Source organism: Prionailurus bengalensis, chromosome A1 (genome assembly GCF_016509475.1).
Source record: "Prionailurus bengalensis isolate Pbe53 chromosome A1, Fcat_Pben_1.1_paternal_pri, whole genome shotgun sequence".
Classification (NCBI taxonomy): domain Eukaryota; kingdom Metazoa; phylum Chordata; class Mammalia; order Carnivora; family Felidae; genus Prionailurus; species Prionailurus bengalensis.
Window position 1 is genome coordinate 152,042,386 of NC_057343.1, and position 11,936 is coordinate 152,054,321.

Here is an 11,936-nt window from a genome sequence, read left to right on the forward strand (position 1 = left end):
GCTGGTTGTGTCCAACCCTTAATTTCAGCTCAGGTCATGATCTCACGGTTCATGAGTTTGAGCCCCACGTTGGGCTCTGCACTGACAGCCTGGAGCCTGCTTGGAATTCCTCTCTCTTCCTCTCCCTCTGCCCCACCCCCCACCCCCAAGTACATAAACATAAAAAAGAAATTCTCAAGATGGTGACAGTAGAACATGAAACTAAGTGTAGTGTCATGTGTGACTGCAGAGTCACATGTCCACAAGTCAGTCCTGCCCTCATCCATCTGGGCCTTTCTCCCTCCTACCCACCCCCAAAGACAAGTCCAAGCCTGTCTCTGCTCGGCAAATTAAGAAGTGTTCATGCTCTGCTCTGCTCCAAAGATGACTCAAGTGGTTCCTTCCTAGCACTTTGCAGAAGTCTCTGAGAGCGGTTTCTACATGCCACTAATCTTTTAATCTCCCATTAGTTTGTAAGTTTCTTAAGAGCAAGGGCTACATCTTCATTCATCCTAGAACGCACTACGTGAACTGCACATAATAAACGTTTGCCAACAACAAATAAAAAGAATAGACAGAAAAGCACTGCTATCTTCAAGCCACATGTAATGTTTCCCCAAGCTGCATTCTTTTTCCAGCAGAGTGGGAATGACTGTCAGCGCAACAGTCCAAGTTCTCCAGGTGGCTGGCCAGTGCCTTCTTGTTTCCCTTTTCAGTTCCGACATTAGTCTTTACGTTGGTGTCTCTAAAGACATTCCCTTTAGCAATTATTATTGAATTTTGGTAATAGATTTTTTAGTTTCTAAAAATGTATGAATTTACTAGTTTTTTCAAGTATTTAGATAAAAGCCTATGCTTTCCCGTTTTTGTTTTGTTTTGGGTAAAGAAACTATTTCGATGAAAAAAATAAATGAATCTGAAAATGCTTCCTACACATTTTAGTTTAAAAAATAATTTAACTTGTCGTGGCAGTGCTTCTCAGAATGACTTTTGGAAAATTCTCTGTGTTGAGGCAAGTTATTCAAGATCGTGATAAAGAAGTGGAGCCCCTTGGTAAGAACCTTGAACTTCTCACACTGGCTGAGTACAAATATCACTCCAAGAAAGGTGATCCAGTTTACATCCTTTCCCCCCCCCTTTTTTAAGTATTTTGAGCTGAAAACTCAGAATGCTCACTTGCACTTGTGGGAGAAGCTGCTTTTTAAGAAACATGATTAAGTGGAATAAATTTAAACAGCAAAACGTTGATTAAAAAAACGCACCACGGACACTGCATCACTAAGAAAGCCAGTAACTTTACTGAATTGTCTGCAAAATACAAATTATACCTTATTTCCAGCAGGAGAAACTTTTGAAAATTCCCCACTTTTATTCACTACAGACAGCTGAATTAAGTCCCTTGAGATACACAGATGTGGTTTAACTTAGTTATAACATCTTGTCATCTAGTGGCGACAAAGTCCAGCTTATGCCGCTGTGAGCCTCTATTTGAATATTTGTTGCAAATGCTTGTATGCCCTCATTTACAAGCTATTTTAATTACTGTCATGTAATGGAAACAAGTCCCCAGGAAAAGAAAAAGAAGAAAAATGATACAGCAAACCATCTGAAGCAATCCAAGTCCTATGCCTACAGTGACCCAGGTCTACTTTGCTCCGCGAGAACACTTGGTACTGCGTTTCACACCACAACAGAATCTGTCACTTAGCCGACCTCTCTGAATTCAACTGAGGTATGAATCAATTTGAGGTATGAATAGGGAAGGCAAAATGCAATACCCGATTATGAAAATAACCCAAATGGACAAATTGAATGTAGAAGATCTGTGGCTTGGATTGCTCCACATCTTTGGTTAAAAACATATTAAGAAAAGCCTTTAATTACATCTGTAGTCTGAAGTGTTCTAACAGACACCAGTATTCCATCAATCTTCAAAAGATCTGTAGTGGCAGGAAATTAACGCCATGTAAGTGACATCACAGCAGATGGCACAAATGGGAACAGATGAAGTATGCCATGCTTAGGCAACAGCCTTTATTGAGGGTTCAAGTGGCTGCTTCTTTAAAAAAAAAACTTTTTTTTAAAGAAAGAAAATACAAAACATTTACCCTCCGGAAAAACAAACAAAAGCTCATGATAAGGGGCAAAAAAAAATGCTATCTCTAAATTCAAAGATGGGCATGTAAGAAAAACAAACACATCAAAGTGTGAGAGGGCAGACATTCTTTTAAAAAGTGTATTGGAACTTTTTTGTTTTAGTCACCCTGAAAACGATCTGAGGATGACAGGTATCTTCATATTCATCATTATAAAATGCTAAATTCCACCTTTGGGAAAAAATAAGCCATTTTACTAAAAAACACAATTTTAAAAAAGGTTGAAATGAACAGCCTTCCACTCACCAATGCATACAATATACAGGTGGTGCAGCTTGCGTATCTTGCATGTGTTACCAGTACTGAAGCTTAATATTACCAAAAATCTTTGAAAATAGGATTAGCTATAACAATATTTGTAGCTGTGTAAAACGCTGTTTATGGTTCTTTTGCTCGCAATGAAGAATGTTGCCTAAAATGTTACCCTAGGATGGGGTATGTAAAATAACACTCCCTCAGGGCTCTGCCCTAGACTCCTGAATACAAAGGATTTACTGTGATAAAAACCCAAAACCATACTAGCTTTGCAAATACAATAAATGGTAAATTACAGATAAGGTAGAAGGGTAAAGATAGACAGTGATTGTTTACAGAAAGTGACTCATCACAATAAAAATTGTGCTTCTTCTCATTAAGTCGTCTTAAAAAAATTCTCAGATTATCCCTTTGCTATCTTGCTACCACTTTATATGAATTCAGCAGTGGGAACAAGAGATGACTGGCATCCGTTTTCAAGTGATTCTGTTCTTTTCATGTTCTTATAAAACTATTGTCAGATCTGCTATAAATAGCCAAGGCTTCTGCTGGTACTTTAGCTTACTCTCTGTTCAGCATTATAAATTCACTTTTCCTTTGTTGCGGAGGCAAATTGCAGGTAAAAAATTAATATGGCTATTTTTTCGTATTTTCACATAATGACCCTTTCCCACCCACTGGTAAATCTCTGCTGATATTGGTAAAGTGTTTTGAAATGACAACAACATTTGTGACATGTTTGCATATTTTATATACATCAAGTTACAAGGATGGTTGTAAGGATGGGATCAAGTATATGGTGAGGAAAATGACTTTCTTAGTTTTTCCTCCCATGTGTCAACGTGTGTGTGTGCGTGTGTGTGTGTGTTTGTGTGTGTCTGTTTTATGTTCAGGGATGATTTTCTGTTTTTCCTCTGCGTCAATGTTTTTCTTTCATGTTCCATGGATACCTGGAGTAGTGGGATATAGGAAAAGGTTGACAGATTTTTTTGTTTGTTTTCAGTATATAAAACATTAGTACAAGGCAGGCTGGCATCCTATATGGATACCACCAAAGGTGCACTGTGGTCTAATTGTGGATTTCAGATCAAGTTAAGAAAATACAGCCTAGTTAGTAAGGTCTCTTGGCTTTTGCCACCCAGCGGCAGCCTTTTATAGTGAGAAACACACAGCAACTATGCAAGTGAAAGAAAAGAATGGATAAGAAATGTCCTACACGTGCTATAGCAGTGTCGCTCTTCCTGTCTGGATCTTCGTGGCTGTGTATGTCAATGCGCATGATTGGAGATGAATCGACAGATCTTCACATTCCAAGAGAAGGAAAATCATTCCTGGATTGAAATCTCTTTTAAACAATATATATCAACTTTTTTTTGTTTATGGCACTCACTTTTTAAAGGGTCTGAAAATTAATCCCTTATAGACGAATATCAGACAAGAGTCATCATTATTTCTTGTAAAATTTAAAAAAAGGGACATAGAGAGGTTCTTTAATGGGATTTCTCGAAATGGCTATTAAATCTCTTTATTGAAGAAAAAATAGATGACATACATGCTTTATGCAGAAGTGACATTTGGGGGTCCTGACACACCGGGATTGTTCAACAGTCCTATATTGCTGACAAGATTGTTGAGGGTCAGTTAAAATAATTAAAAACGGATGACAAAGCAACTATCCCTTTACCTGCTTCCTTCTTGTCTAGCACCCAGTCTTTCACATTTTTCTTCTGTGGGAATTTATAACTTATGCGTTGAGTAAACGCCATATCACTTGTTTCTAGGGCCATATTTGCAGGACATGTGCCCCAACATAGCTTCTCTATTCTGGGCATATTTCTAAAAAGTGTATCAAATTCTAGGCTGAAAACCAACCAGATAATTTAGGATACGGGCAAGTTAGGGTACGCACTTACTGAATTCCAAGATGCATGGTGAAATGGTGAGATCAGAAAGGGGCCCTGCATTTGATAATAATGCAAAAACAAAACAAAAAATAGCATGAAAGAAACTCATTAGTATATACAATGGATGTCAGTTGACCCAAAAGATTGGTAATGTATTAAAAACAATTTAGGGTGTTGCAACGTGATATGTTCTAATCCCACAGGTTATCCTTTTGACAGCTGACCTTGAACTTATAAAATGTATGCAGAGTAAAAGAAAACAGAAAGAAAATAGTTACTCAAATGTGCAACTGCACAAATATACCCCCCTCCCGCTATTAAGATAACAAAACTTCTGCTATTACCATAATATTATATATATTAGAAAGCTATACACAAGCATGTTAATTTCACAGATTTTTTAAAAGATTCTTAATATTTTATATAATTAGAAATACACATTTCAAAAACAAAACTTCTACAAAGAGAAAACAGTTATCTTGGTTAGCAAAGCATGGAGTTCCTCATGGCTTAGGGTAGTGCTTTCTATACAAAAAGTCCTTTTTGGTTTTTTACAGGACTGTTTAAAATATTAGCGAAGCTATCAAGGGGGAAAAAACACATTTTGGCTTAAGTAAACTACAAAAAGCCACAAATGCTTTGCAAACTCTGTCTTACCTTTTATATGAAAATAAGCAAAATGTAATGTACATATTTTTATATTTTTATTTAATAAGAGATGCAGACCCAGATTTATTTATTTATTTAATTAAATACGTTAGCCCTCAAACTCCACATTTTTTTTTTTTAAATAGGTATGGTCCTCGTTTAATGGTCGTTGATCCTTTTTAATGAGTGCCATACGCCAATGATATGCGTGCAGGTTTGTGAGCGCGTTCTCGGGATGTTAGGTGACCTGGTGTGTTCCTAACATTTACCAATGGCCACCCTTTGCCGGGTCTGTCCAAAACATCTATACATTTTTCTATATGTTGCATAACAGCTGCTCTCTCTTTCAGTAAAGATCTGCCGCTTTTGGCAAATGTTTCCTTTTGTCTATTTACATGTAAATAACGTTGAACCTGCAACATGACACTATCTATTGTAACATACATTTTGCAAAGGAGCACAACAGTGAAAAGAAGTTAGCCTTAAAATCTATTTTGTACAAGTGTTCTGTTGTACAACTCAAGTGCTAAGCTTATCTCAGCATTTCTGTTTATCTTTATACTGTATCACTGAGGCAATTTAAAAGTACTTTTACAAAACAGAGTACCTGACTTTTTTTTTTTCCACACACAGCACATATAATGCATATCGACCCCCCTTCCCCATTAAGGTATAGCACACACACACACTGCAAGAAAAAAAAAAAAACTATTAAGTAATAATCTGATCATGTTGCCCATCCTTCCGAGAGTCGCATGCGCTTGACTGAGGGACTTTCCCTTTCGTCCGGCGAAGGTCTGGTGAGTCCAATGGGGGAGTGGAATTCATTCCGGTGATCCTCTCGGTCGCTCCCGTCGTACGAACTGCTACAGCTGCTCAAGCTGTCAACAGGAGATCTCCCCGCCTCGTGGCGCGTGTGTTGTGGGTATCTCGAAGGGGTGGTGGTACGGTCTCTAGGAGGAGAAACAGGTTCTGACTTGATGTTGAGGCTTTGAGTAGAAGGCAGGGAGAGATTTGAACTCTGAGATAAATGAGTGCTAGTGCAAGCTCTGTAGGAGGAAAGGAAACCCAGTTACAGATGGAGGAGGCCTGGAGCCCCCAGGAACTCACAATTACATAACACATCAGCTTCAAGACTCGCATAGACACCAGAGCATGCCCAGAGGGAGGAGAGCGTGCTCGAAGCACTTAGGGGCATTGCCTTCTCAGAGCCATTTAGGATGCACGGTAGTAATTACAGCATTTCACTGGTCTGGGCCTCATGAATCATACCTCTAGTCTCTGACAGGCTCCCTAAACATACAGGTGACTGGCTCAGAAAGGCTTAACATGACATGCTGGAAAAAGCATTTTCTGTGTCCATGGAATTTCTCCCTAGACTACTTCCAAAATATAAGCTAAGATTTAAGATACAGTGTTTAGCCTTTGAATTAGACACCTTTGATTTACTAATGTGTGTGTGCTGTAAAAAGCTAGTTATAGATATAAATGTTTCCCTCTGTGTAATAAGCACATGCACGTTAAATTGTATAGTCTTCAGACAAAGTGAAGAAAGTTCACATTTCAAATGAATAAATGCACAAAATGCTACATTTATAGCTGTAAATGATGTAAATGTAATTATAACTGTATCTGGTGAAAAGATTGGAAGAGGGGAGAGAAGGAGGGGAAGGAGGTTGAAAGTTATCTGCAGAACAGTTTATTGGCTTAAAAACACTGAGACTTCCTACCCTACTAAAACTGATCAACAGTATGACTTTCTCCATTGTTTGTCAGTTACACGGGATGAAACTGCTGTCTATTTTCCACAACTGCTTCAACTTTATTATTGCGAATCTCTCCCTGCTGGGGTGCTTAGTAGGGTATCACTCATATTTATAATTGGCATGAGTTGAGGAATCTGGATTTGTCTAAGGAAAGGTTGTTGTAAAGAAGGATCTAGTGTGATTTTATCGTGTTTATATGCCTTAATCCTCATTTATTCCGGGAGATCTTCCAAAATGTGGAAGAATTTAGATACTTGAAACTCTGGAGGGAAAAGCATTAAGCCCTTAGTGTAGATTAGCAATCACAATGACTTTGATCAGGATAAACCAGAAGAACATTGCCGACATCAATTTTAAGATGCTCATACTGTTCTCACATTCTGATTGCACGGACATTCATGGCTAGAGTCAGCATTACTTGCCCATGTTGTCAAGAGAGTGCAGATACCTTTTTTAGTGAGGAGGAGGAGCTGCAGGAAAGAATAATCTATCCAGATACGCCCATTCTAAACAAAGGAAAGCCAGGCTACCTACTCCTGTATGTGATTACGTTACTTTCAAATGGAGAGAATTAGAGGACATTAAAAAGTCATTATGAGCAGGGAGAAAATGGGTATATGTTTCAGAGGAAAAAGTGGAATAACTTGGGGCCGGCTTTTTGGGAGATGCGATTCAGGCTCAAAATGTATAGAGATATAAAATTAGTCAAAATGAGTTTATCTTTGAGTGATGTTTTATACAAAAGCACCACCTACTGGCAAAGAACTACTTTCCTTCTCTTATTAATAGATGAGCTAATGTCGAGAATAACATAAAGGAGAATTATTTGTTTCCCTAGTAAGCCTTTCTTTCTCTGGCTTTTATGTGTTAGAATTAAGTCTTAGCATTTACATGAAGTTACCAACATTGAGTGTATATGATTTTCAATCATCTGTTTATACTTGTCATTATTTATTTGTAGGTTTTCTTTTACAGTCGATATTAGCATATTAATTTTCTAAGAGTTTTAATTAAATAATCTTCAAATCAAGAAGATATTAAAGTGGGGGGTGACACCTGTATTTCAAAAGGATCTGTAATGGTGGACTATTTTATCTTGATTCAAAGTTACTTAGTGATTCATTTTGATGTCAGAGGAAATCATCTTTTGATTTCTGGAAGAAAGAATTTTTCTGGCTCTGGATAAGAAAGACTATTTCACTAAAATTTAATTAAATGCTTCTACTAAGAGTCACACAACTCTTTAATAATGAATGTCAATTAGGAGTCTGAAAACAAAGGGGCATATCAACAAATGCTTTTGACTGCCCTCTGACATTTAGATAGCTTCTTCACAGGGAGAGAAACATGGACAATTAGAAAAAAAAATTCGGTGAGTTGGACTAGTTAGTATAAGCAGTTAATCTGGAAAAATTAAGCAAAAAATAGTATAATCAAAATGCTGCTTCTTTAACACAGCTTTTGGAAGCTGCATTACCTACTTATTTACTGTATCTCCCATTGTGAACTGGCTCAGATGGGTTCTGCTGCAGGCCTTCCCCGTAAGAGATGTAATACTGATTGTTTATGCCTTCCGTAGACAAATCGGCTAGTCCCTAAGTTTACTTTTTGGTGGCATTTCATTTGACACTGAACGCATATATGAAGCATTTTGAGTAGTTCTGGGGACACTCAACCCACAGTAACGAAATGTACGTGATAACTTCGGTTCAGCTTTAGTATACTGTGGTATAGGATTCCAAATAGCATGAAATGTAATTGGCTAGTGTCTGTTACCAAAGTATTATCTTGAAAAGAAAATGCATTAAAAAATCACTTAGTGGTACGCATGCTAGATTCAGATACAAGCATGTTGGTCTGCTTGTTCTTGAGAACAAAATCTTTATAGGCCCAGATAATTGTGAAATGCTCCATGTGTGTGGGTGAGAAAGAGGTGGGTGGGAGACAGAAGCCTGATGTGCAAGTTGCCCATATCAAATCCTGCTGCAAGTTTACATCTATTACAGATGCCTTCCAACTGGGAAAACACCTACCCTTCCCCACGATTGTTCAGAAGTGAAACAGAACCGGATAGTTTTGTTCAAATTTTGTACTGCTTCCGCCCAGAAATTAAACTATCGAACTATATTTAACCTAACCTTTTAAAAGTCGTCTGTAAACACCCACATCAACAACGATGATGTAAAGAAATGTTTCCAGAAAACACGTTGCTCTTTTTTATAGGTGACATGAGAAAAGTACTTAAAAATTTGAGGGTCATTTTCTCAAATGTCCATATTCAAATGACACTTAACCCTTGAGGGCCAAGTTCCTTCGGCCAATCATCTCTGCTTCCTACATCAAATCAATGTATGCCATTTATCTGCCTTGGTTAGATAAAATCAGATGCTAGACAGTGTTAGAAGTACAGCTTCGGAGTTAAAGGCATTTGCATCAACAAAACAGAAGAGTCCTTTTATACTCTTAATTTTGGGAAAGAATTGTGGTGACCATCTTGGGCTGCTGGGAATAGCCAAGCCATTCTGGAGGCTGTATCTACTTTGAACACTGTTATCTGTCCAAAGGAATGTGAACTCACCACACAAGAGCATGAGGCTACTTTAGCCTAAAAAGATACTTATTTTTTAAATTAATTAACCCTGTAAGGAATTAAGGCACCCCATATAATTTATTAATATAAATATTACAACTTGGGAGTTTTTTTTAAAACAGTTTAACATTTAATTGTGTAAACATGGGCTAGTCCATTTGAAGGGACCCATTTTTAAATTTTTTTTTTTTCAACGTTTATTTATTTTTGGGACAGAGAGAGACAGAGCATGAACGGGGGAGGGGCAGAGAGAGAAGGAGACACAGAATCGGAAACAGGCTCCAGGCTCTGAGCCATCAGCCCAGAGCCTGACGCGGGGCTCGAACTCACGGACTGCGAGATCGTGACCTGGCTGAAGTCGGACGCTTAACCGACTGCGCCACCCAGGCGCCCCAGAAGGGACCCATTTTTAAAAAGCTACCCTGTGTGTGTGTATGTGTTATGACAGAGAGAGACAGAGAGAGAGAGAGAGAGAGAGAGAGAGGGAGAAAGAGGAAGAAAGGAAGGAAGGAAGGAAGGAAGGAAGGAAGGAAGGAAGGAAAGAAGGAAGGAAAGAAGGAGGGCCATCCAAGATTAGAAGGGCTGAAGGGGGTATTCTATCTGAGGGATAAGGGAAGTGATTAAATACAATAAAAACTCATAGCCTAATTATGCACCATGATAACTGTTGCTGAAAGAACCGGAACTAAACAAAATGCTTCATCCTTGGCTGTTGCCATTCGGTTCCTCTCTAGGCCAGTCCTCTCCTTTCTCATTTACTGAAGCCTTTATTAAGGGCAGCAGACAATCAGACTCTTCACATGCAAAAAAAGGGACTTTTAAAATTATGGTATAGTTAAAAATACATAAATGTGTTTTATATATAAAATGCAAATTTTCAGGTGTTACTAATAACAAAAGAAAGCCACATTCAAAGCAAATACTGTGGCTCTTAACAGTGATAATTTCTAAGGAAATCCAGTCCTCTAATGGATGAATTTTGTGAAAAGTGAGAAGTAAACAACTACCCTGATTTTTGTCAAGAAGCACATACAGTGGACTCACTGCTTAGCCATAGCAGAGCAATGTCACCTGTATGTATTTTAAGATTGCCATGATGGTACGATGTACTTAGGGATAATTACCTTAAAAAGTTATTGCAATAAATGTCTACTTGCATAGTTAACATTTCTGAGAAAACTTAAAAAGTCCTAAAAAGAGAAACCCTTTAGCAATATTTATTTTAAAAGAGAAACCCTATATCAATATTTAATATATCTTCAAAGCTAACAATCTTTTCAGAAAGCACAGCAACAATGTCATGTGAATTTATTTTATGGTTTACATGAAAGTTTAGATTTTCAACAATAGTGATTAGAGGGCAGGATACAGACAGGCAGTGAAAGGGGGAAGACTCCATTACTAGAGCACTAATCTATGTGAAATAGATTCCATATGAAAGCTAGGAGGGCAGCGAGGGGTAAGAGATGCGGTTGTGATGTCAATCAGTGATTTTTATTGTAATCAGTGTTTTTAGACTCATTATCTCTTTAGAAACAGAAGTATAGAACTAACTAGACCTTCTAACCAAATGGCTCAGCAGAAAAGTAAAAGTGAGGTAGACACACAGAATGTTTCTAAAATACAAAGATTTATCTTTCAATATTTTATATCTTCCTAGTATTTTTCTTCTAAAGATGAACTGCAGTTTTGGAGTTATTATGTCAACTGAAAGGCAGATCTTTGAATCATGTTTTAAACTTAAGAAAGCTATTTGTTTGACACAAAGTGTGAATTATGAAGTCAGTGCTTTTTAAAGGTTTGCACATTTCTACAGATAAATGACAGGAGTCATTTCTATGATAAAGACATTTCTCAAAGTTACCACAAGGGGGCAGAAATACACATATTCTGATTTCAGAAAACAACAGAAATTATTTTTATACCCAAATTTAGGTAATTAGTATATATATGTACACATACATATACATTTTTATTTATACAATGTCTACAAATATACAACCATACTATGAATGCATTATTATAACTATATGAAATCTGTATATCAACAGAATAATAGATCCTGTGAGCACTAGGTTAATGTTAGCATGACTATATGGTTTACGTTAAGTGATAAGGATTCCCAAATATCTCAAAAATGTTAAGAACTTTTAAGTGCCTTCTTATGTCCCACATGAGCTACATGAAAAGTTAACTAAATGAAATTTTGTCATTGACCCAAGTGGAAACCAGTATAGCCTAAAACAATAGGGAAATAATTTACCTCATTATCACAGGGCTCCCCTCCTCTTAAAAAATAAGCCAAGTAATATTAAACCTGCTTGAAAGATACCGATCTGATCATTACTTTCCGATTTCGATAAAGTAGGATTGTACCTCCTTTAATGGGACCTTAGAGCGCAGTATTTAGAGATTGCCATTTGTCACTTAAAAATGCCTTCTGAAAGTGTTTTATGAGAGAAATAATATTGCTTACCCCAGCTGACTGAGGGCGGATGGCGGCATGTTATGTAGGTGTTGCTGTTGCCAGCCAGTTACTGACCCAAGATGAAGGGCGCTGGCGGTGTTGAACCCAGACAGAGATGACAGGTCTGCACTACTCAGAGAGTACTCTAGATGAACAAATAAAATAAGGGAA

At 37.6% G+C, this 11,936-nt stretch overlaps 1 protein-coding gene across 31 annotated transcripts in view; it reads right to left on the reverse strand.

Moving 5' to 3' along the window:
* Positions 1-1,254: 1,254 nt before the first annotated feature.
* The window catches only part of MEF2C (myocyte enhancer factor 2C), a 173,117-nt gene continuing 162,435 nt past the window's right edge, over positions 1,255-11,936 (reverse strand). For 22 of the 31 annotated variants that reach the window (XM_043593273.1, XM_043593272.1, XM_043593315.1 and 19 more), the window contains 2 exons: positions 11,775-11,910; positions 1,255-5,991 (listed from right to left, as the gene is read on the reverse strand). In XM_043593273.1, coding sequence (XP_043449208.1) covers positions 5,670-5,991; positions 11,775-11,910 — 458 coding nt within the window. In that variant the 3' untranslated portion in view covers positions 1,255-5,669. The remainder of the gene's footprint in view (positions 5,992-11,774; positions 11,911-11,936) is intronic. The other 9 variants (XM_043593334.1, XM_043593345.1, XM_043593415.1 and 6 more) reach the window with 2 other exon arrangements.